This window comes from Nomascus leucogenys, chromosome 4 (assembly GCF_006542625.1).
Source record: "Nomascus leucogenys isolate Asia chromosome 4, Asia_NLE_v1, whole genome shotgun sequence".
Classification (NCBI taxonomy): Eukaryota; Metazoa; Chordata; class Mammalia; order Primates; family Hylobatidae; genus Nomascus; species Nomascus leucogenys.
The window spans coordinates 66,886,909-66,912,288 of NC_044384.1; the positions used below are offsets into that span (position 1 = coordinate 66,886,909).

Genomic DNA, 25,380 nt, shown 5'->3' on the forward strand with positions numbered 1-25,380 from the left:
ATGGTAACCTGTGTAATCACATGATCATTGATACACATAATTTTATGGGTGTAAGAAATTTCCTTGAAGTAAGAACTCTGTTATCTTGTCTTCTAGGCTAAGTTCAAATACATTTGGGTAAAAACTGGGACCAAGTTTGAATTTTGACATGTATCTATTCTATGGTAGTCACCCTTCTAAGAAGCATTTTACATGATTTACCTTATTTAATTTATACAACCACCTCTTTGATTAGGAAACTTGCAAAGAAGAGTTAGTTCACTTGCTCAAGGACATACAAGGTGTGACTGAGTCAAGATCCTAAGTTCAGGTTGTTTGGCTACAGAGCCCAGCTTTTCCTACCAAGCTTAGGGAGCCCTCCTCAGGTCCTGCCCAGCATAGTCCAGAGTACTTTGCTTGCTTTAGTCCAATTCTTTCACAGTAGGCACTGTTTGTTTTTGAGTTTATGGACGAACTGACCCAGATTGAGAGTGATTTTCATAAGGTCACAGAACTAGCAAGTTTTATAGGTGAGATTTATCTACCAGCCTGCTCTTGGCAAGGAGTGTGACCCTCTCTGTGGCCTCTGCTGTTGGGATGCTGTGTGTGATAAAATCCCCTGCTTCTTTCTTTCCTGAACCCTTGCAGGAGCTTCACCAGAACCTCACAAGCATATAGTGTTGAAATGTTTATGTAATTAAGAAATTTATCCATGTTAAAATTATACCCAGCATTTGCTTTAATTTGAATTTCTTGGTTTAGTGGTAAGATAACTATTTTCCCAGACATCTGTGTTCTAATTGTATTTCTGCTAATGCAGATTGCTTTTTCATATTATTTGCTAATTATTTATTGATATTTTGATGCTTTTTCTGGTTAATTAATCCAACAGATTCCTTAAGTTCCAGACTTTTGATAATTTATAAACTTGATACTGTATCGTTAGTTTAATGGGGACACCGTTTCATTTTCTCTGCTGACTCGCCTTTTTAAGTTTTGACCATTCCTTCTTTGTGCCTTCTGATCAAGCAGTGAAAACTCCTGCATGACTCTGGTTTCTGACCCTAGTTGGGCTAATGAAACATCTTTTGACTTCTTCTTCAGGAATATGGGGAGCTCTCAATCAGGGATGTCGACAGAACCCTTGGAGTCTTTTGAACTGTTTTTTAGGACAAAGGATGATTTAGCAAGCTTCTTCTGAGTACCACTAGCAAGCGTTTGAATGTGTCAAAGATAGACCTTTAAAATATTTAAGTTTGCCCTGCATTTTATGTAAAAGCTAACTGCACAATTTCTTCTTAAGGCAAGTCATAGTTTAGCTGGTAGAATATCACCAGATAGCTCTGATCTGCAGACCATACTGAGTAGCACAGGCTTTTTTTCACATGTGGAAAAAAAAAGATCTCTGAATCAACACTAATTTAGAGGAAAAATAAACGGAAGCTTATATTGTGATGGCTTGTGTCATTCTGAGAGTTATAACAAAAACGAACCCATTTCTAAAGATGTCAGTCAATGAAAAACTTGACGTATGGGAAATTAAACAGTCTCTTTAGAACATTCTAAATAGTCAACCTGTCACTACTCGATTGTTGTATGTGTGGCTCATTTCCTGAGACACAGTCATTATCGTCATCAGATAGTTAAAAGGTTGTGTTTGCTTTACTCAGTGTTTGTTTTTTACTTATAAATTACAAAGCTCACACCTAGTATTTTCTACCTAAGTCACTGAAGCAGTTTGTCTAAATGACACACTGTAATACAATTTAGTTCTCATTAAAGCTTCCCTTTTCTTATAAAAGGAGAGCACATTACTTGTTACTGCAGAACCCCCAGGGTTTCCTCTCTGCAGTGAGCCTCTTCCAGTGCTGCTTTGTCTCTTACGATAACTGTGTTTCACAAGTCCCTTTTAAGATTGATGGTCCTAAATCCATAAAGTTTACAGCCACTTCTGGTTGTTACTTATGTAACTGTTGGCGAACTTAATGATCTGATTTGCTAATTCTGTGAATCTCTTTTTATTCTTTCTGTGCTGAATGAAAACAACTTAAAATACGATATACAACTAAACTGTGAAGTTCTTGCTGGAGGAATAGGTCCAAGTTTGTCTTGTTTGTAGTTCTCAAAATGCCCCAATACATAATGGGTGCTCAGATGAATCCTGCCATGGCTAAAAGTGACTAGTTAAGGTGAAATAATATATTTTTGTTCAGCTCAATATTTTTATGAATAATAAAAATAGCCATTCAGTTGTGCTGTGAATCACTAAATTGACAATTGAATATCTTTTTGGTATTTAATATAAATGTCTTAAAGCAAAGGTTATAAGCACATCTGAGGTATATGAGCTGTGCTTATTAATTTTGTAGCACCTAGATTGATGTGGAATTCTCTCAAGTAGAACAGAGTACCATGAACTAAATGGCATGATTTGTAGAATGGTCCACGCCAGGATGATCCCATCAGCCGCTGTCCCTGCTGAGGGAGTGTATTAGTCCATTCTCACACTGCTATGAAGAAACACCTGAGGCTCGGTATTTAAAGGAAAGAAGTTTAATTGACTCACTGTTCCACATGACTGGGAAGGACTCAGGAAACAGAATCCTGGCAGAAGGTGGAACAAACACATCCTTCTTCACATGGTGGCAGGAGAGAGAAGTGCCAAGCAAGGTTGGGGAAGCCCCTTATAAAACCATCAGAGTTCATGAGAACTCACTCACTATCATGAGGACAACATGAGGGTAACCACCCCCATGATTCAGTTAACTCCCACTGGGCCCGTCCTACGACACGTGGGGATTATAGGAACTACAATTCAAGATTTGATTTGGGTGGGGACACAGCCAAGCCATATCAGGGAGTAAAGAGGTGTGCAGTTGGTTAGAGAGTTTTACTTCAGCTTCCCTGTGATACAGTATTACTTCTTTTTGCTATCTTACTGTGTTTTCACCAGCATATCATGAATGGGGCAAGAATTAGTACAACTAACAAATGGTCTTTTTCAGTAGTTGTTGGGAATCCACAAGGAAGGCAAGAAGAGACGGGGCAAATAGAAAATGTGTCATTTGGGAAAAGGGAGAATTTTTGTTATTCATGTCTTATTCCCTAGTGGCTGAGAAATAAGTATTTTATGTTTGTAGGAGGGGCATAGAAGAGGCAGTAGCTTAGGAAGGATGTATGATATCTGGTCTGCAGAATGTGAATGCAGCTTGGAGACTGTGGTTTCATCAGACTGAAATGGGTGCTAATAAGCATTTTTAGAGCGATGGTGGCACCTCCCTGCAGAGGCTTTGTTCCCTTTGAGCGTTGCTCCCGTAGTTCATTTATTTCTCCACAGGCCTTCCTCTTCCCTATTTCAGGAAGTTTCTGGAGACATATTCTTTAGGAGCTGTGTCAGTACTGACCGAGGGAGTTGGAGGAGGGATGTAACCTGGTATTATGATAATCAGGGGATGAGATCAAAGTGTAAAGGACAAATTAAAAATGAAAAGCTTTCTTAGGAAGCATAGCACAGTGGTTTTGATTATTGGGAGGAGTTGCATTATGGTCTTAAAGCATTTGTGGGCTCTGATGTCAGTTGTAGGTTGCAGCCAGAATTGATTGATTGATTTTGCAAAATGCATTTGAGTTGGAATAGAAAATGTACAAGCAGTACATATATACACATGGTTAGAAGCATAGTGATACACTTTTTTTTAATGAAAGCCTGGGTGTGCGTGTGTAGGTAAATGTATATAGAGACACGTCGCTTTACACATGTATACTGGAATGTAAAGAACAATATATTGGCGTGGCGTGGTGGCTCACACCTGTAATCACAGCACTTTGGGAGGCTGAGGCAAGTGAATCACCTGAGGTCGGGAGTTTGAGACCAGCCTGGCCAACATGGTGAAACCTCGTCTCTACTAAAAATACAAAAATTAGCTGGGCATGGTGGTGCGTGCTTGTAATCCCAGCTACTCAGGAGGCTGAGGCATGAGAATCACTTGAACCCAGGAGGCAGAGGTTGCAGTGAGCCGCAATTGTGCCATTGCATTCCCACCTGGGCAACAAGAGCAAAACTCTGTCTCGGAGTAGGGCAGTGGGGGAAGTACAATCTATTATTTTGTACTATGAGTTACAGTCAAAATGTTTGAAAAATATTAGTCTTAGGAGCATTGCCTTTGGAGTTTGAAGGTAAAAACTTTGCATTCCCCTTGGCCCTATCTGATGCTTTCACTTGTCCTCTAGTGGGTTCACCCTGCTCTCTCTTTCTTCAGACATTCATTGTTGTGAGGATTTAATTAGATCAAGTTCATGGAGCACCTGGCTTAGGCACTGGTGGCCCATTTTGCTTCCATACCCTCCCCCTTCTCCTTAAGACGTGCAGATGTACATGGTGATTCCATGCGCCGTGGCCTACTGGCACCCGTTATTTTCTCCTTTCCTTGAAGCCGGGTCTTTTCTGTATTCAGAGCCCGGGTGCAACCTTTCCATTCACCATGACCATGTGTGTCCACTTGCTTCCCACTTTCCCTTTTCATTTTCTTCTGCAACATCTTTCATATTCAAAGGGGGTGGCTTTTATGACTTACCTTTGGGTTAAGAAAGCAGATTTTTCTTTTTTTTCATTCTTTTCTTTCAATTTTCCTCATCTACTGTTGAGGAAAAATGTATATTTGGGTACCAAGGATGCTATATTGCTTTACTCTTTGCTATAACTTTAAGCCTATGCTACTCAGTATGGTCGGCAGATCAGAGCTGGCCCACTCATTGTTTCTGGTCCCTGACCAGTACAGAAACTGAGAGCAAGTCTTTAGAAAATTTTTATAGGAAATGGACAGAATAATTTTATTTCATCGAATAATAACAAATCTGGGGCTACCATGTTGTGTGACTAAACAATTTCATTTTTCTAGCAATTCATGTTTATTGTATTTTATGTAAATTGGTCTGAGACGCATTGGACTTTTTAAAAAAAAAAACTGGTTTTTCATTATAGATTGTTTGAGAAGTGCTGCTCTAGCGAACTGAATTGTTCTAACTGGTTGTATCTGAATAGGTCAGATGAAGCACAAATAACCCCATAAACTAGAGTCAGGAGATATGCCTGCAGTGATGGAACTTGTTAACATTTTGTTTGCCTCTCGTATTCTAAATCCACAAATTTAAAGGCATGGTCATACAAGAAAAAGGCAAAACAGCCAAAGGGAGGCAAAGACCAATAATCTGTGGCTTTTGCTAAAATTAAGAAGTTTAAAAAGTGAATTTTGTAATAGCTTTAAAGTTCATAAAATGATGCTTCTCTGTAAGCCAAAGTATTGAAGAACACATGTAAATCTTTCTTCCTGCTGGATAATGGAAAATATTCTCTTTTTTTGTTGTTTGCAAAGTTTCTCAAATACACTTGGAAGAGAATTCATGTAGTTTTCTCAGCCTTGACAAATCTAGAGCCCCAAACACACCAATGCAAATTTTAATGATGGGTTAGAAAGGAATAATTCTGTGTAGTTATTACTGCTGTCACAAACAATGATGGAAGATAGTTTAATCAAAAGCCTTTGCCAATGGATATGATTAGCTAAATTTAATTCACCCAGAGATTTGAGAATGTGAACATTGCATGTTCTTGTCGAAGATTTTTCCTTTTTGGGGAAACCAAAATAATTATTCTTAAGAAGCTTCTAAGTCTGCATCTAAAGGCTGTCCCTTTTTGAAGCTGACTCCATCATGCAGAGCTCATTTCATTTGCCTGCAATGGTATACTTTCAACTTATATACTAGTGACTTAAGGGTGTTTTGTTATCTGAACACAAACAGAATTTCTATGCTAATTTGAATTATGATTTTTTAAAAATTTACCCAGCTGGAATGCTTTTTGTAGGAGGAAAGAATTGTAAGGAAGTAACTACAGAGGGAGACCCAATTACTCTTTGAAAATGCATTTCCTCGCAGTCAAAACATTTAAGTAGAAGGTGAAAATTAAACATTCAGCCATATAGGGATAGCTTAAAAAACAGACTTAATAGTCTAAAATTGAATATAAATGCTTTGAATTCTGTAATTCTCTAAACGTTGGTTAGTGAGTTGACTTTATACCTTCATAGCAGATACGTGATAAAAACAAACTAAGAAGCAACACTTTTCTTCCTCCTGCCAACTATAACTTTATTGCAGGTTGCTAGACTTTCACATTTGCTTCTGTAAATTCATTGGCACATAATAGTACACCACTGTCAGGAAACATGAGTGTGGATAGAAACATCACCTTTTGTACTTTAAAGCTGTGAGTTAAGTCCTGATGGCCACACACTGAAATAAAGATTCCCTTTCCCCAAAAACGTAAGGGCAAGATTAATTGAGTTGAAGGTTTTGTGTTATCTCAGTACTAATGTTCTTCTCTCATAAAGAAAGGAAACTTAAAAATTACTGCTTAGGTGAATTATAGTAGGACCAGGAGAGTTGTGAGGTGAACAGGGGGAAATAGAGATAAATGGTAAAGAATTCCAGCTGGGCACAGTGGCTCACACCTGTAATCCTAACATTTGGGAGGGTGAGGCAGGAAGATTGCTTTAATCACGGAGTTAGAGACCAGCCTGGGCAATATAGTAAGACCCTCTCTCTGCAAAATAAAAAATAAAAAAAATTAGTGGAGTGTGGTGATGCACACCTATGATCCCAGCTACTCGGGAGGCTGAAATGGGAGGATCGCTTGAGCCCAGGAGTTCGAGGCTGCTATGAGCCGTGACCCTGCCACTGTACTCCAGCCTAGGGGACAGAGGGAGACCCTGTCTCTAAAAAAAAGCCACATAATTTTAAAAAGCCATACATTTAGGAGGGTTGAGGAGCTAAAGTCATCATAATGAAACTCAGGAGCATTTGCTGGGCTTGTGCTTTGTGGCAGGCTTTGTCTCGCTTGCCTTGTTTGCATTCATGGTTAATTACGAGGCTGCATAGATACACCAATTGGGAGACTATAGAGGAAGGGAAAAAGGGAATCTTGCAGAGGAGTGTACCGCAGGGGAAGGTGCTTGGCAGAGATTTTTCCTCTAAAAGATCATGAGTGTTGAAATCTGAGTGCTGCTTAATTGATTTCTAGATCATTTGGGAGAGACTAGCTCTAGCTAGTGACCATGGGGGCAGTCCAGACAGAATTGCCTCCTGAGGACCTGAACCCCTGCCAGAGGAGGACTGTACATAGAAGCCTCTCATGAATTTCACAAAATCACATGCTGAAAATAGCAGATCTTAGGCCAGGTGCGGTGGCTCATGCCTATAATCCCAGCACTTTGGGAGGCCGAGATGGGTGGATTACCTTAGGTCAGGAGTTCAAGACCAGCCTGACCAACATGGTGAAACCTTGTCTCTACTAAAAATACAAAAAGTTAGCCAGGCGTGGTGGCAGACACCTGTAATCCCAGCTACTTAGGAGGCTGAGGCAGGAGAATCGCTTGAACCCAGGAGGTGGAGGTTGCAGTGAGCCGAGATCACGCCATTGCACTCCAGCCTGGGTGACAAGAGCAAAGCTCCATCTCAAAAAGATAAAAAAATAAAAATAAAGGAGAGAGAGAAAATAGCAGATCTTATGAGAAGAATGGGGTTGGGGCTGACCCTTCCAAATCTATGCAGCTTTGTAGCTGCCAAGTGAACAAAAACAGTGACAAAGCTAATAAAAGTGCTGGCTCTCTGAACTCCACTCTGGCGTGGACCCCATGAGACGATCCTCAGCCCTGAACCCCAGACCCTGAACCCAAGGCCTCCACTTCTTCCCACTCTCCACAGAAGTCCTCAAAGTCATTCTCTTCTAATAGAGACTACTTGCTGTGAACATAAAATATGATCTGAGGTTTGTCTTCTTCATCAGTCCTTTTCTTTTTTTGTCCTTTTTAAACACAAAGGAAGGGGGCAGAGGCTTCACAGTTCTTCACCCGTTCTTACAGTTTCAGAGACAGCTTAGGAGTGGAAAGAGGAATGAAACCACCAAACCCCCTTCTTGCCACTCCTTGCATTGAGGAAAGACACTTCTGTAGGATCTTCAGCTTTGTTTAAAAGACATCATACACTGATAAAGCTTTCCCTTTATTTGAGAGGACAGTTGCCCCTCATCACTTCACAACATGAATGCCCTGCAAAAAATTGCACATAAACCAAGAGGACTTGGGTGTAATAGGGATGTCACTCCTCTATCTAGTAATCCTCTATTAGCTAATCTGCACTACAGAAGCATGCCTCAAAGCAAAACAGACTATTCTTAGTCAAACAGGGAAAAAAGGAGAAAGGACTATAAAAGCTAGGATCACTCGAGTAACCTAGATTATACCTGAATTTCACCTGGATCTCAACATAAAAATTCTTATGTACTTTAGACACAAGAGTGTAAGAGCATTTCATGCTGGAATGGAGCACAGTGGATTCAGCATTGGAGGCAGGCTGTGTAGCTAGGAAAATAACAGTTTCGGAAAACTGGGTGATTTCCTAAACAGTAATGGTAGAAAGGTACCCAGTTTATGTAAATATGTGAAAGGAGGCTCCTCTGAGTGCTTCACAGGATGTGGGCAACACATACTTTGCCGTGCTTTCCACCCATGCTTGCCCAAGCTTAAGTGATGGGAACAATGAGAGAAACAAATATTCTTGGCAATGTGGCCATACTCAAGGTTTTGTTCATTCAGACGTGACCTCAAGAACATGTCATGCCTCAGCTCCACCAGTAAGACTATATGTGGTAACTGTTGTAGATAACAGAGCCCCCAGTGATAGAATCTGGCGTAAATCAGCTTCTATTTTACTAAGAGCAGAAAAACACAATCTGTAACTCACACACGCGAACATCTTACTCTGGATTTGTGATGGAGTTCATCAACCCTGCATGTTTTGAAGATTTTTTACATTTGTAAACAATAACTAACCTGAATTATTTCAATGATACTCTCTTGTCACTTGTTCTTTCTCCGCCCCTCTTTCTTAAATCACAGTTAAAGTTGTTCCTTAATGCTGAACTATATTTCATAGGTAAGTTATATTTCATAGATAGGTTCGCTTGTGACTTGGCTTTTGTATTTCTAGGTGCATAACATTCATTGCTTGAAAAATTGCTCTGTTTTAAAATAGCTACTACAATTTCCCTTCACTGCTGTGAAAGGGTGTTTTTTTCATATATGTTCAAAAAGCACATGAAGAAACATGGGGTTACTGGAGTGTGGCAGAATGAGTAATGGGCTGGAAACTCAGAAGCTCGAAGTTCTGGTTTTGCCACTAACTCATCCTAAAACCTAGATAAGCTGCTTCTAATCTCTCTGTGATCCCGTTCCTGTTTATCATAAGTGGTGTTAAACCTGGCTCACCTCATAGCTGTAAAGGTAGCAACCATAAGAAAGCATATGATAATATAGATCTTTTAACAACAACCTCTTAATCTGTGAAGGATATCTACATCTGTATTTTTCGTTTGATACTTACAGTAATTCTTTGAGAATTACTATAAAAAGGTGGTCTTCTTGTTTTGCTGTTTAGGCAACCACAGCATGTAAACAAAACAGAAATTCCATACATTTTCTAGTACTGTGTATGTGTGTGTTTACTCATATGTGTGGGTAGACAATAAACACATATTAACATATATACACACCTTGAACATTATGATTCACAATGAGGGTACCCATCTGTTATTTTTATTTTTTTCATTTTTATACTCCAAGTTCAGGTGTATTTCCTCCTTAGAATTTTAATACATTTTTTCTCTGTGCTAAAGCAGACCTATGATAACCTATTTTCCCTTGCATCTTAGAACATTTTGCTTTTATCTTTTACTATGTGAAATATAAAATTCATATGGGGAAGGCTCAAGTGCTTGGTATCTAGAAAGCTTGAATCCATCTGGAAGCTCCTCAACACTCATGGGTAGGTTAGGGCCATTGGGGTCAAGATCCAAAGAGCTCATGAGACTTCTTAGAATGATCGTCCTCCAGTTGGGGCAATGATTGCCTAAGTCATCACCTTGTTGTGAGAACACCTTCACTGTCAAGGAGAAGTCAGTTGTTCCAGCGATGGAGGTGGGGTACTGGTGCTGAAGTGCAAGAGGATTGTATTACATTGACAGCAGGGAACAGATGGGGCCAATATCATGACCCTAAGATGCACAGCCCACCTAATCTTTTGTCTTTCTCTAGGTTATACAGAGTGATTACTGAGTAATGCTAACAAAATGGGACAGTGCTGTTCAGTAGAACTTTCTGCTGGATGGAGATGCTCTGTATCTGTGCTGCCCAGTGTGGTAGCTACTTGTCACACGTGGCTATTGAGCACTTGAAACACAGTTGGTGTGAATGAGGACGTGCATTTTAAATATGGAATTTTAATTTTTAATTTAAATAATCACCTGTAACTTCTGACTGGTAGACTAAGGCGAGTCTATGAACATTATGCTACATTTCTGTTATTTAGAAGTCAAATTACAGTAACATCCAGGGAATTTTCCATTAATACTATGTGCACTCTTGAAAACACATAGGGGGATGATAGGAGGAGGAGGAGGTGATATATGAAATAGGAATGAAAGAAATGGCAGTTTAAGCCTAAGTAAGACATGAAATTGCAGTGCCAACCCATGTAAATGATGGTGGGTTTTCAGAGATAACCAGAAAGTAGTGTTTCAGGGTATGACTCTCCTTGATTTTGTTTTTGCAGGTTCTTTCATGCTGGTGAATGCCTCTGGGAGACCTGAGGGGCAGAGAGCCCACCTGCTCTTACCCCAACTTAAAGAAAATGACACCCACTGCATCGATTTTCACTATTTTGTGTCCAGCAAGAGTAATTCTCCTCCGGGGTTACTCAATGTCTACGTGAAGGTCAATAACGGGCCACTGGGGAATCCTATCTGGAATATATCTGGAGACCCAACACGTACATGGAACAGGGCAGAACTGGCCATTAGTACTTTCTGGCCTAACTTTTATCAGGTATGTGCTTTCTTTTTATTACATATTTTGAAGCATCCTCTAATTTCTAAAAATATAAATTATTGTTATATCATTATCAGAAAAGGTTGTTGTATTTTTGTTGGCAAGGTTGTGGAGAAAGGGGAACTCTCATCCTGTACTGTTGGTGGGATCGTAAATTAGTTCAGCCCCTTTGTAAAGCAGCTTGGATACTTCTCAAAGAACTGAACAGAGACTTACTGTTCAACCCAGCAATCCAGTTACTGGGTATGTAACCAAAGGAAGATCAATTACATGAGTTCAGGAGTTTTTTTGGTAGAATGTGTATCACAGCACAATTCATAACAGCAAAGACATGGAATCCACCTAGGTGTCCATCAATGGTGGACTAGATTAAAAAAAACATGGTACATGCACACCATGGAATACTGTGCAGCCATAAAAAAGAATGAAATCACGTCTTTAGCAGTAACTGGAAGCCGTTATCCCAAGTGAATTAATGCAAAAACAGAAAACCAAATGTTGCGTGTTTTTACTTATAAGTAGGAGCTAAGCATTGGGTGCACATGAACATAAAGATGGGAACAGTAGACACTAGAGAATACAAAAAGGAGGAGGGGAGCAAGGGTGGAAAAACTAACTTTTGGGTACTGTGCTCACTACCTGAGTGACGGGATTAATCATACCTCCAAACCTCAGAATCATGCAATTTACCCAGGTAACAAACCTGCAGTTGTTCCTCCTGAATCTGCAATTTAAATAAATAAATAAATAAATTTTTATAACAGTGCAAGAAAAACCTATGCTATTTGATAAGGAGTGCCTTAAGGCTTTCTCAAATTAGTAAAAAATACAATTCAAAATTTGTTTATGCCTGGCATGTATTGTTTTAAGAAAATAAAAGCAGTCACTTGTAGGAGGGCAAGAAGTGCTATCTACGGGGTTTGCAATTACATTTTCTTTTCTTTTCCTTTTTTTTTTTTTTGTTTTTTTTGTTTGTTTGTTTTTTGAGACTGGGACTAGTTCCATCACCCGGGCTGGAGTACAGTGTTGTGATCACAATTCACTCCAGCCTCAAACTCCTGGGCTCAAGTGATTCTCCCACCTCAGCCTCCCAAGTAGCTGGAACTACAGACATATGCCACCATGTTGGGCTAATTTTTTAAATTTTTTTTATAGAGACAGGGCCTTGCTATGTTGCCCAGGCTGGTCTCAAACTCCTGGTCTCAAGTGATCCTGCCACCCCAGCCTCCAAAAGTGCTAGAATTACAGGCATGAGCCATTGTGCCCAGCTGGATATTTTAGTTTCTGTATTAAGTAGGCCATATGTGACGCAGAAAGGCATAGCACCTGAGTCTAAAAGAAGACGCCCTCTGCAAATGGGTCTCAGGAGTAAATGAGTCATAAGAGATGAGCCCTGTGGAGACAAGCCAGTGAGGGGCAGGTCCCTGCTTCCGCCCATGTAAGCAACAGGAAGAAAATACCAGATGTAGATGGAGTCCTTGTCACAGAGGCACTGCCACAAGGCCTGTCCTGTTATTTGGGGGGCTCTGTGGAGACCCGCAGTAACTGCTTTGAGTTCCTGTTTAAAGTAACTGAAGGGCGGAGGCCCATGGACAGTTCAGAAGTGGTACTAAAGCAGTTCTGATGTCACATCCTCTCTGCCCTTCTGTTGGAGATGCTTGTGACACAAGAGCATCCTAACTTAGGATCAAAGTGGGAAATTAGTGACAATGGGCATTCGGAGAGCTTCTTCTTTTTTGTCCACAGCATCTTTTAAAAATAACAGTATTGAGAATACTCAACTAATGGCCAACTATGAGCAGGAATAAAGAGGATTGCAATATTTTGCTTTTCTCTTTAATTCCTTTGGCTCAGAAAGGAGCCAGCTGGAACACGCATCTAAGATCATTTTTCATGTTTAATTGAGGTGCTTGGCTAGACATAGGGAAGGGAAAGCTAGGGCTTTCCAGGGCTGATTGTCTTCAAAATGGGCGTGAACAGCATCCAGTAATCCATTCTGCAGGTTCGGTGTTTATGAGTTAAGATCCATCAACCCCAATTTCTCTCTCCCTGGACTGATGAATAAATGGGCTGTAAATTTCTTGCTTAATTTATCTTTGTAGGCTACCTACAACAATTTCTAGGATTTCATGAGTGACAAGTAAATGTGTGTTTTTTTTAATGGAAATGAAGAGATAGGGAAAGCTCTGTGAGTACACGTGTAAATTGTTAAGTTCTTTTTAGAGTATGTACTTTGGCAATAAGTTTTAAAATTGTTAAAAAATTTAGATATGCTTAAATCTAGCAATCCACTATTAGGAATTTATCCTAAAGAAGTAATGAAGAGTGATTGCAAATAATTAACCACTGGGATATTCATAGCAGCTTATTTATAGTAAAGAAAAATCAGAAACAGTATTTTTCCAACAATAGAGGATTTGTTGATTTATGCTACCTCAGTACAAAAATTTATTTTGCAGCCATTAAGAACAATGTTATGGAAGAAAATTTAATGATACATTTAAGGTTACGTTGTTAAATGGATTAAACAGGTATAAAGCAATACGTTAAATTCTATTTTTAAATTTAAAAAATCTAATAAAGACTTAAATATATCCTGAAATAAATACATAAGAAAGTGGTATCTTGGCTGGGTGCAGTTGCTCAAGCCTGTAATCCCAGCACTTTGGGAGGCCGAGGTGGGAGGATCACCTGAGTCCAGGAGTTTAAGAGCAGCCTGGGCAACATGGCGAAATCCAGTGTCTACAAAAAAAAAAAAAAAAAAATACAAAAATTGGCAGGACATGGTGGTGTGCACCTGTTGTTGCAGCTACTCAGGAGGCTGAGGCTGGAAGATTGCTTGAGCCTGGGAGATCGAGGCTTCAGTGAGCCGTGGTCGTGCCACTGCACTCTCCAGCCTGGGTGACAGAGTGAGACCTTGCCTCAAGAAAAAAAAAAAAATAAGGAAAAAAGAAAGTAGAATCTCTCTAGCTAGTGGGATAACAGGTAAACTTTTTTTTTTTTTTTGGCCATCTGTTATATTCTCAGTTTTCCCCAACATACGTGTACTGTTTTTATTTATAAAACAAAAAGTAAAAATTTGTTTTTCCTCCAGAAGGAAAATATCCTATTTAATAAACACATGCTTTTTATATAAATGTACTAGTAGTGGCCAGTCAGTAGTTTAAAGCATATGGTCTCTGGGACAAAACTTAGGAAATGTGTTTCATAGGGTTAAAAAGCAAGTGGGTGGCCGGGCACAATGGCTCGTGCCTTTAGTCCTAGCACTTTGGGAGGCTGAGGCAGGTAGGCAGGTGGATTGCTTGAGGTCAGGAGTTCAAGACCAGCCTGGTCAACATGGTGAAACCCCATCTTTACTAAAAATACAAAAATTAGCCAGGCGTGGTGGTGCACGCCTGTAGTCCCAGCCACTTGGGAGGCTGAGGCACAAGAATCCCTTGAACCAGGGAGGCGAAGGTTGCAGTGAGCTGAGATTGTGCCACTGCACTCCAGCCTGGGAGACAGAACGAGACCCTGTCTCAAAAAAAAAAAAGGCAACAAGTAGAAGTGGGTTTGGCCAAGCTAGGCCTCCAGAGGTTTTTGTATGGTGGCCTAGGCTGAGAAGCTGAATGTGATTAAAAACCTTCTTTAGGAGGAGCCTTTTCCAAAGTAGGGAAGACAGGGATCTGGAATGTTCCCACTGCCCCTCTGGGACCTATTCTACGTTCTTTCTCAGTCTCCAGTTATCTGCTGGATTGAGGCCAGTGGACCACACTCCTAGTTGAGATCAGAAGGTATGTCCTGCTCGTCTTTTCACTGAGTTTCTTCTCTTGGGCCTTAGCAGTGTCCACACAAAACCTCTAGAATGGGCTCTCTTGAGACCGTCACAGCCTCCAGAGCCACAGTATGCTGGTTTAGCATGGCCTTGGCTGCAGTCAGATGTGGAATTTCTGTCTTGCCTTTTATAACCCTAGCTCAGTCAGCTGCATTAAAGGAATGATGTGGTTTATGAACAGTCTTGGAAGACCAGACTTTAAAAAGGAACTGTTAAACTACATTGAGAGTAAGACGGTCCGATATATTTCAGGCCATTGTCATTTTCAGTGAATTCTTACTTTCTTGAGCACCTTTGGATAACATTTCACCTTCCCAATTGTGAACTTCTGCTCCTAACCTTTAAGCCCTCTCACTTTTCACTGTGATCTCTCACACTTTACTGAGCAGTAAATGATTTGCCAAATTAAGTTAGAAGTTTTTTCTCATAGCTTTTTGGTTCACTTTTGAATGTACTGCTTCATTGATATCTTAGTCTGCTGTGCTGCAGTAACAAAATACCACAGGCTGTATGGCTTAAACAACAGACAATATTTCTCACATTTCTAGAGTTTGAGAAGTCCAAGATCAGGGTGCCAGCGTTGTCAGATTCTGGTGAAAGCTTTCTTCCTGGTTTGCAGATGGTCATCTTCTTTCTGTGTCCTCACACAGTTAGGGGGAGGTCAGGGAAGCAAGAGTTCTCACGCCTCTTCTTATGAAGGTCTACTCCCATCATGAGGGCTTGCCCCTCGTGACCCCATCGCCTCCCCAAGGCCCACCTCCTAATACCACCATATTTGGGATTAGGGTTTCAGCATGAACTTGGGGAGTACACAAACATTCAGTTCATAGCACTGATAGATTCATTAGGAATAGCTTCATACTTTGATTTTAAAGATGGATTTGTAGAGATTCTTCAATACAGTGTTGCTAAGTTTTTATTTATTTTTTTGTTCTTGGGAAAATTTTTATTTTAAAATGGAAATGGAAATATACAGGAAAAACTTGTGCTTTCCTTTTTTTTCTTTGCATAAACAATAATAATGCAATCCAGGTCAAAGCACAAGGCAGAAACTTGAGAAAAGAACAGTTGTTACAAGTACGTGGTCTTCTTTTCAAATATCCATGAAAACATTTAATGACTGGATGGCTAGGTACCTAAAGAAAGCTCCAAAGCAATAATCTGGCCTTTTAGTTTCGACAGGACTATTTTGAATCTTAGATTTATCAGTCACTCCTTTCCCATTCTGCTTGTTCTAAGAATTAAGTATATAATGAAAATAAAAAGCTCATATCCTGACTTTAAATCTCCACTCTCCTAAAAACCTGTTTGAGGAAATAAAAATGAGGAAGAAGAAGATCAGAGCAAAAATATTGTTAACTCTGGCCGTCCTCATGCAGGTGGGCTACTACCAACTCCTGACGAATGTCTATAAAGGGTATAGATCTACTGAAAACCCACTTGTTTAATGCCTGAGCACTTCCACCAAGCATCAGCCTTGGAATTTTTAAAGACAGAGTTAAGGTAGCACTTCCTTATTATTTCCCCTTTATCTGCTGGGCAGTAAACAAATTGAAATCATTGCCCTAATAGCAATATAAACTATTAGGTAAATGGCACATTGTAGATGCAGCAAGAGAGATGTCAGCAGGAAACTTCCCAGACACTGAACTGCAGGCCTTAAAATCACTGTGTAAGACCTGAATGAGGTTTCCCAGTTGGGATAAGAAGGACAGGCCGTATTCACAGATATAAAGTAAAAGGAAGACACCTACCAAATCCAATTTTCGCCCCTGGCCTCAGGTGTCAGCCTAATTAGAGATGGTCAGAAGAAAAGCCTGGACAAAAAACAAAACAAACAAACAAAAAATAAGCTGTGAAGTTGAGCCAGGGGAGGGGCTTCCTTGGGCTGCAGATCCAGTCCCTAGTCCATGGGGCCAGCACACGTGTACCGAGGAGATGCCTGTTGTAGTCTGATGCTCTCAGAAATACAAGTCATGCAAGAGCCCGTCTGCTTTTGATGTAATTTCCCATATAGATTTTTTTATAAGGAGTTCTGTACTGGCCTGAAAATGTGACTCTGGTTTTTGACTATTATATTTCTGATTCCAAAATATAAAAAATATATTTTCCAGGCCAGGCGCGGTGGCTCATGCCTGTAATCCCAGCACTTTGGGAGGCTGAGGCAGGCAGATCATGAGGTCAGGAGATCGAGACCAGCCTGGCTAACATGGTGAAACTCCGTCTCTACTAAAAAACACAAAAAATTAGCCGGGCATGGTGGTGGGTACCTGTAGTCCCAGCTACTCGGGAGGCTGAGGCAGGAGAATGGCGTGAACCTGGCAGACGGAGCTTGCAGTGAGCTGAGATTGCACCATTGCACTCCAGCCTGGGGGACAGAGCAAGACTCCGTCTCAGAAAAAAAATATATATATATATTTAATATATATATAAATATATATATATTATATATATTAAAAATATATATATTATATATATATAATTTTTTTTTCCAGTATTGTGTGTGCATGGATGCATGTGTGTAACATTTTCTTATATGAACATGGTGCATAAAACTCAGTATCCAAGTGATGCATTCTCAGGCTGTTTCTAGGCCTGAAAGCTGAAGAGAAGATAATAGGATATGGGCTTTGAGAAGCCCTCTCTCAGGGTACAGGAAGTCAGCTTCCTCTAGACACCACCTCTACAATTATTACGTAGGCTGCAGGATATATTCTAGAATTCTAAAATATTAATATAAGGTTCATGTATACTTGAAGTATTTTTGTGTTAAAATACTTCATACAGTACTTTATTTCTATAAGCAAATTTCACACTAGTAAGTAGTTTTGATATGAGTGAAAATTGATTAATGAATTCTTTTAAAGGAATTTCATATTATAAATTGTTTGCACACGGGCAGCATCAGAGGACAGTCAAAGAACATACGCTTTGTGTTACAAAGAATGGGATTTGAATATCAGCCTTGCTTACTTAGAAGCTTGGGCAACTAATTTAAACTTTATGAGCCTCACTTTCCTAATTACAGCAGGGTGAGGGGTAGTAATTAGGGGTAATTAGGGGTTGAAGATGAAAGGAAAAGCACATTGGGGATATTCTAGCCTCTTAAGAAGTGGTGGCAGTTTGTTGAGCCACTGTTAAGATTTGTGGAAGATGGTAAAAAGGTGACCAGTTAATAGTTGATGCTTTCTCCCTGCTAAGGCGCTTCCTAAATGTGTTTAGTGGAATGTCAAAAGGTGTTAAACGAAAAAGGGCTCCAGGAACAAATCCTTTTGTGAAACACTGCATGAGACAAAGTGAACCAAGTTCCCTTCTGTCAGAACATTCCAGAACTGCTGTCATACAGCACTGCAAGGTGAGGTTCTGTGAGGGTCCATGCAGTTCTCCCTTCCCTGGACTTGTGTGACTGCATCTCAAGGACCAGGTGCCCTTGGGTTGCATTCAGGGGCCGCTGTGTTGGGCTCTTCAGTTGGCTATTTCCCATGACCTTCTGGACCTTCTTCCAGAACATCCATTTCTCACTTCGCTTTGGCTACAAAATACTGAGTTAATTTTCATCTTGATCAGCATCTGAACTCTGCAATTGTTGGACTAGGGGAAGTTTTCAGTCAATCTAGACACAAGTGTCCTGTGTACTTTTGATAACCATAATAGGTCTTTTTGGGCATCTCTTACTTTCACAGTTTTTTCTTCTAGCTTTAATATTAACACTGTTAGACGTTTATAGAATTTTGAAAAGTTTCTTAGCAGAGTAAAGTGTTTTTACCACAGTTGTCATTTTGTGTAGTTTTTACTATTTATGGTAGAATAATATGCTACAGGTACACATCACAATGGTAACCTGCATGGAATACAGCTAATTGCAGGTTAATTACTGTTCCTTAAAACATAAATTGCCAAGTATTTAGTGATTAACACATATTTAATTCCTTAATTAATGTTTTTCCTAATTGCTTCTGTGTGGACCTGCCCTCCTGTGGTTGAGAAGCAGTGGGGAAGGGCAGGTACCTGCCATCCTCAGGGCACCTGCCTCCTTTGATTTAGACATTGATTTTTTGCCATTTGAAGAATATTTTCCTCATGCACTCACCCTCTTGCTTTATTGTGCTGATAAAAAAAAAAGAACTCTGCTTTGATTCTGCACCCCCGCCTCCTGTTTCCCACCCCTACACCCTAAGGCAAAGGAGCCAGCCACGGATTTCTTCGTATTCTAATCATGCATGCACCCCAGAAGCCTCAGCTCTCACCCAGAATTTCAGCCTTCCTCTCTGCTTTCAGAAGACAGTGATTCTGAGCCCAGTCAGAGGCCAGGGAGGTGGTGATCTTTAATATAAATAGTTGCTTTAAAAAGAGAAACAATGCATAGGTAGCTGAAAATCTCCTTTCCCCATGGCTCTCCATAAAGAAGTGGGGCGGGGAGGGTAGGCAGGGACTATAGGGAATGGGAGGATAAAGTCATCAAATATGAGAGCCTTGTTGGTTCACAAGAGCCTCCTTGTTAAAACAAATGCCTTAGATATACTGAAGGGTCCTGGGAGAAGATTAGGTGTGGATTCAGCTTGGGCCCTGCTCGGAGTTCTTTGTGCAGCAAGGACTCAAAGGAGCTTGTACTGGGGAGAGGGGCACTAAACCAAGATTCACCCTTATCAGTCTGACATCTTTCCTGGTAAATGAGGAGTTGAGGGAATAGGGATGACTTGATCTTACCTATCTTTTCACATTTTGCTGCAAACTTTATTCCCCTGCACAGCTAGCTCAGGGCCTGTTTCTTTGCTGTATTTGCCTTCAGCCCACTGATTTTACTACAAAGCCATATAAAGCCACAGCTAAGTGACAGCAGGCCCACATACATTTGTTGCCTAGAGACAGTGTTTTAGAGTTGAATTGGTGAGTCTTTTCTAGATTGTGTTCCACAAATCCAGGGAATGTTAGGAGGCATTAATTGACCAAATGGAAAGAAGCACTGGGTTAAACAAAGTAGAACTGCTTCGTTCTGCAGGCCATTTCGGAGGCCAGGAGTGTTTTTGAATCTCCAGGAAGGACACATGGCGAGTGTGGGTGCCCAGCTGGAGCCAGAATTTGGGCTTTGCTGAGTATTTCTTGAGTCTAGTGTTCCCTGAAGTACACTTGGGAAATACTGATATGTGCCAGTTGAAAAATAGAACATACTTTGACTCCATAAATTCCTTGGCTATGGCCCTTATTCCAAGTGCAAGACAATTGAATTGCTTCATGCCTCTAGAGGATGTGAGGAATTTGCTGTGGCAGTGAAATATCACTCTCAAGCAGGAAAGCTAGTCTAGTAGGTGCCCCAATACTCTGCATTTTGTGCTTAAAAAAGACAATATGTTTCAAGAAACCACTGGGGACACAGTAGGTTGTCAGTTTAATATTGACTTAGAACTGTATTTAGGCAATAGAACAATTTGCATGATGTTTTTTTCATCCTCAAAGATCTTATTTTTGATTATTTTTTAAAACTTGCCACATCTCTAAATTTCATTCTTAACTTGTACTTCTTATGTGATGATAAAGGATAAGTACTTCTATTGCTTACCATCTTAATCTCTGCATGGTCTGCTGCTATGTGCATATCAACCCTGTTCTTTATGACTTCTAAGCCATGTTTTTATCCTCTACCTTTAATTTCTGTGCATGGCCTCTTGAATGAGTATATGACCTATGATTAATCATACTTTTCTCTAAAGGGAAGGAGGAAACAATGAGAAAAGTGAGGAAGGTTGTGGTGTTGGTAGGAAAAACAGGTGAAGACATTTAAAAATAACATTGCAAGCACTAATAATTAACTCCATTGCAAATTTTGCTGTCTTTTGAGTGCCTTTACCTTTCCCCAAAGTAGATTTTTATTTTATTTTCTGATAACATGTCAATACAAATACAAATGCTTGAATATTTTGCTCCTGATTCTTAATGTGACATGTTTTGTGGTTTTTCCTGGTCTCTTTAATATTACAGAAACTTTACTGTATATGTTTTATTTTTATGTAACTCATTTGACACAAACAAGACAAAGTTTTTGTAAATGGGTGTGACCTACCTTTGCATTTTATTTAAATCAAAACCAGAAGGATAGACTAGGTAATGTGTGGGAGAACCGACGTTTAATCCCCTTTGTTCTAGGGAACTGACTAATGACTTCCACCAGCACATTTTCCTTGGTGAGTATCTGTGTTGGTAAGCAAATCCCCTTTCTTTGCTTACACGTAGCAAGGAAAAGTGGCAGCATGGAAAGCTAATTTTGCTCTTCACTGAAGCAGGGAGGATCAGGGAGGCTGTGGTGTTAAACTGCTTCCGCATCACTCCTGTTTGGCAGACATCTGAAGGATAGCCTGATGTCAAACCTCTCAGAGGCCAGCAACCAGGATGGATTTTCATGAGCAAATGAGAGCAATAGTCAGTTTAAACAACTGGTTTAACCAGTTGTTTCTTCTCTAAAAAGCAAGTGGCTTTTCCCACAGTCTCCAAAGGCAATAGGGATACAACATCTTGTCTCCTGAAATGTTATTAGTTGAGATTGAATGAATATTGATTCTTTCTATTCTACATTTTGTTACATCCCAGGGCTGCAAATATCTGGGCGTTATCAGCAAAACAGTGCTTTGAAATGGAGACTCAGAGTGAACCACATCACGTGAATAGAGTTGATTCTCGATTATTTGCAGTAGTTATGTTCTGTGAAATTACAGAGAACACTGAATTAGTGAATACTGAACTACTTCTATAGGAAATATGGGGTTAGGTTCCTGTGAGCCTTTGGTCACAATGTTTTTGTAATGTTTTTGTCTACTGATCAATACATAACCTCATTTTATATGTGTTTCTGTTTAAAGATACCGTATGTAATTTATGTTGTCGATTCATTAACTTTGAACCTATGGCGAAGGCCAGTAGCACTGTAACTCATGCTGACTGGAGCGCTTCTAACACGTGTATTTTTTCCTTAAGGCTCATCTTAGCCTCCTTGCACTCTCAGGAGCGCTAGACAGCCCTGAAGCACTATACTTGGGTTCATTTTAAAAAGCAACGTCACCAAAAAGAAGCACAAAAATGGAAAAGCATGGCACTAACTAGACCACAATAAGGATACTCTTTTATGGTATCAGAGCTGAAACAAGGCGACAGAACATTGCCCTGCCTGACCTCAGCTAGGAACATGTGTGTTGAGCAACTCACATTTTTTTTTGCTGCTCTGTGCATGTCCACAGATACCATGAAAGCTTTGCAAGTATTGATTTTTGGGGGTTACAAATAAATTTTAGGGAGTAGCAAATTCACAAATTGGCCTTGAATAATGAGGATTGATTGTATTTTCTGACAAGCCAAGTCCAAAAAAAGTGATACAAAACTAAATTCTGTGTTGTGACAAAATTATTTCATAATAAGGTGACTCTATGATTCTGTCAGACCCACAGCTTTTAAAATAATCACAATTTAGATTGGGCTAAAGGGCAAAAACATTTTTCCTAAAAATGTTTGTTTCAGTAAAAACAACAAACAAAAACAATTTAGTCCAAATTTAGCTAACACAAAAGAAGATGGTATAAAATGAGATCTTAAGGTAAGTTTTAATATTAAAGTGTTACTAATTCTCAGTAGTTCAGTGTCTTTATAGAAGATTTTTGACTTCTAAATGAGTTAGGTTTTATTTTATTATATTTTTTATTTTTCATTTTTCTGATATTTTGAGGCCTATGAAGTAATTTTTCTGGCTTTGTTTTGGTATATTGCAAATATGTATTTTAAAAATTTGATTATGATATTACAAACTTAAGTGGGTATTTAGAAAACCACACATGTAATATAATTGGAAACAAGTCAAGCCAGGGACAGGGTCTTCTTCTCATTGCTGGAATGTGAGGCTCCCCCATGGAGCGCAAGGCATATTGTATTTGGCTGTGATAAAGTATTGCTTTTGACATGTGCTTTCTTGTTAATCAGAGGAATGATGGTGCATTGGTGAGCCAAGCAGGAAAGTTTTCTCTAAAAACAGGAGGCTAGATAGTAAATATTTCAGGCTTTACAGGCCAAACGCTGTCTGTGGCAGCTACTCAATTCTGCTGCTGTTGTATAAAAGCAGCCATAGCCAACATGTAAATGAATAAACATGGCTTTGTTCCAATAAAACTTTATTTATGGACATTGAAATCTGAATTTCATATAATTCTCTTGTATCACAAAATATTCTTCTTTCTGTTTTCTCCCACCAGTGAAAACTATAAAAACCATCTTTAGCTTGTGAGCGATATAAAAACAGGTGGTGGGACAGATTTGGCCACGGGCTATAGTTTGCCAACTCTTGTATTAAACTTGATGCTGTCAAAACTATGCCATATCAGTCTTCCCAATTGCTATATTTCTTATAAATCTGGATGTAAAAATTTTAGAACCTGTGTATCTATACATTAAAAGGTGTGTGTGTGTGTGTGTGTGTGTGTGTGTGTGTGTGTATAGGTATGTAAATGTATTCTATATACATATAGTCTCTCATACTTGCTAGTTAGGCAGTTTGGCAACATGAAAAGAGTCCAGACTTGGAAGCAAAATAGATCTAGGATTAGACCCAACTCTGTAACTACTTGTGTGAACTCAGAAAATTTACGTAACCTTTCTAAGTCATCTTATCCCTGAAAGGGAGCTAATATGACCTACCTCACATAATTGACGGGAGAAAATTAGATAATATATGCAAAGGATACCTGGGACGTGGAAGTATACGAATAAATAGTTTTTTTTGAATTGCTAAATTATTCTTTTTGAAGAAAAACTTGGTACATGGCTCTATAAGATATTCAAACCTTCTAATATAGAATATTTTCAATATATTTTGTTCTGTTCCATAAAAATGAACATGGCACGTCCCCAAATCAATTTCTTACACGTTTCCTTTTTCCTTTTCCAATGGTACTGTTGGTATTCTCATGTTACTGTTTCCTCTGACCTCAATCTTTTTCGACCCGGATGCTGGCATTTTCAGACATTCCTATGATTCCCACTGGGTTCTGCACACTCTTGCTATACTTCACTAGAGCAATACCTGTACTTTTCATTAGAGTAGTTCCTTATTTGACAAAAAGAGAAAAAAGATTATCTTTGCTTTTGAAGCCTTATAAGGGCACTGGCTGGAGAGGTATACATAATGGAAAATTTGCCAGATAGCCAGAGTTCACAACAATGGAACCTTGAACAGAATTCCAAAATCTGTTTATAAGAAACGTGTTTAAGATGACCCTCATCCTTTGAGCTGCATGTTTTTTTTTTTTTCTTTTTTGGTACGGAGTCTCACTCTGTCGCCAGGCTGCAGTGTAGTGGCACAATCTTGGCTCACTGCAACCTCCTCCTCCCGGGTTCAAGTGATTCTCTTGCCTCAGGCTCCCGAGTAGCTGGGACTACAGGCGTACACCACCACGCCTGGCTAATTTTTATATTTTTAGTAGAGACGGGTTTCACCATGTTGGCCAGAATGGGCTCAATCCGTTGACCTTGTGATCCACCCACCTTGGCCTCCCAAAGTGCTGGGATTATAGGCATGAACCACTTTGCCCCGCCTGAGCTGCATGTTTTAATCCTCTTGTTTGTTAGAAAAAATACAAAGGGAAATCTCTCAATGGTTGGGTGTTTAAAATAGGTAATCTCAGACTACTGTATAGCATCTAAATTCAGATAGCTTCGTTTAGTCATATTCATTTCACAATAGGAAACTCTCCAGTACAGCTCATACCTACTTTATAATTGTAGTATGTATTGAAACAGTTGTATACTAAGTTGTAAACTTGATGAAGCAGCTAATAAAACTTGTACTCATAAGTCCCTTAACAAGTTTCTAAGAAAGAACTAGAAAATGATTTTAATAAACATAGAAGTTATTGCTTCAAACTTGTGACACAAATGTGTAACGTAAGAAACTTTTATTTATATATTATGTATTAATTTTGTGTGTATGTATGGGTAGGCATGCACACATAAACGTATCAACAAAGATTGTTTTTCTCTTCTTGACTCTGCAGTTAGCTTTAAGTCAGTGCCAGAACCTGCCAAGTTTGAGAAGTTTACTTTTTAAAGTTTCTAATTAAACTCAGAGGGGGCAGGAAACATATTTGTAATCAGATGCTGTCCTTCTTTGCCTCTTGATATTCTAGTTGGAAGACTGAGGGGAGCAAATAAAATTGCAGATAGAAGCTTGTCCTTAATTCTTTTGTTGTGGCCTTGCTGACAAGTCATCTTGCTGGGAAATATGGGGCGCATTGGCTTGTTTCTGAGACTGTCTTTGCCTCTAGTCCATAGGGATGAAGGCAGATAGTTGCTGGGAAATCCGTGAGTTGATACTAGCAGGCTGAAGCTCTGCGCTGGGGGTTGTATGGCTGTGGCACAGGTTTCTTGGCTTGTTTGGAGGGGAGGAGTCATGGTTCTGTGGCAGGAAAGGATCCCATTGCTATGAGCTGTGTTTATTGAATCTGTCATTTGGCCATTGCTATCTTGTTCTGTTCTTTCATCATTCATGTTTCTTGTTTTTTCCCCAACTAAAGCTTACATTTTATAAAACTGTCTGCATTGCTTAGATCTTCCAAAGCATGCGGTAGATATTTTATAAATATTTGGACTAAAAGACTCAGAATTTCTTAGCGTAAA

At 39.6% G+C, this 25,380-nt stretch overlaps 1 protein-coding gene across 7 annotated transcripts in view; it reads left to right on the forward strand.

The window, feature by feature from the left end:
• The window catches only part of PTPRM (protein tyrosine phosphatase receptor type M), an 835,156-nt gene that overhangs the window by 315,773 nt on the left and 494,003 nt on the right, over nt 1-25,380 (forward strand). For all 7 annotated transcript variants that reach the window (XM_030810737.1, XM_030810732.1, XM_030810734.1 and 4 more), the window contains exon 3: nt 10,645-10,916. In XM_030810737.1, the coding sequence (XP_030666597.1) occupies nt 10,645-10,916 (272 nt within the window). The remainder of the gene's footprint in view (nt 1-10,644; nt 10,917-25,380) is intronic.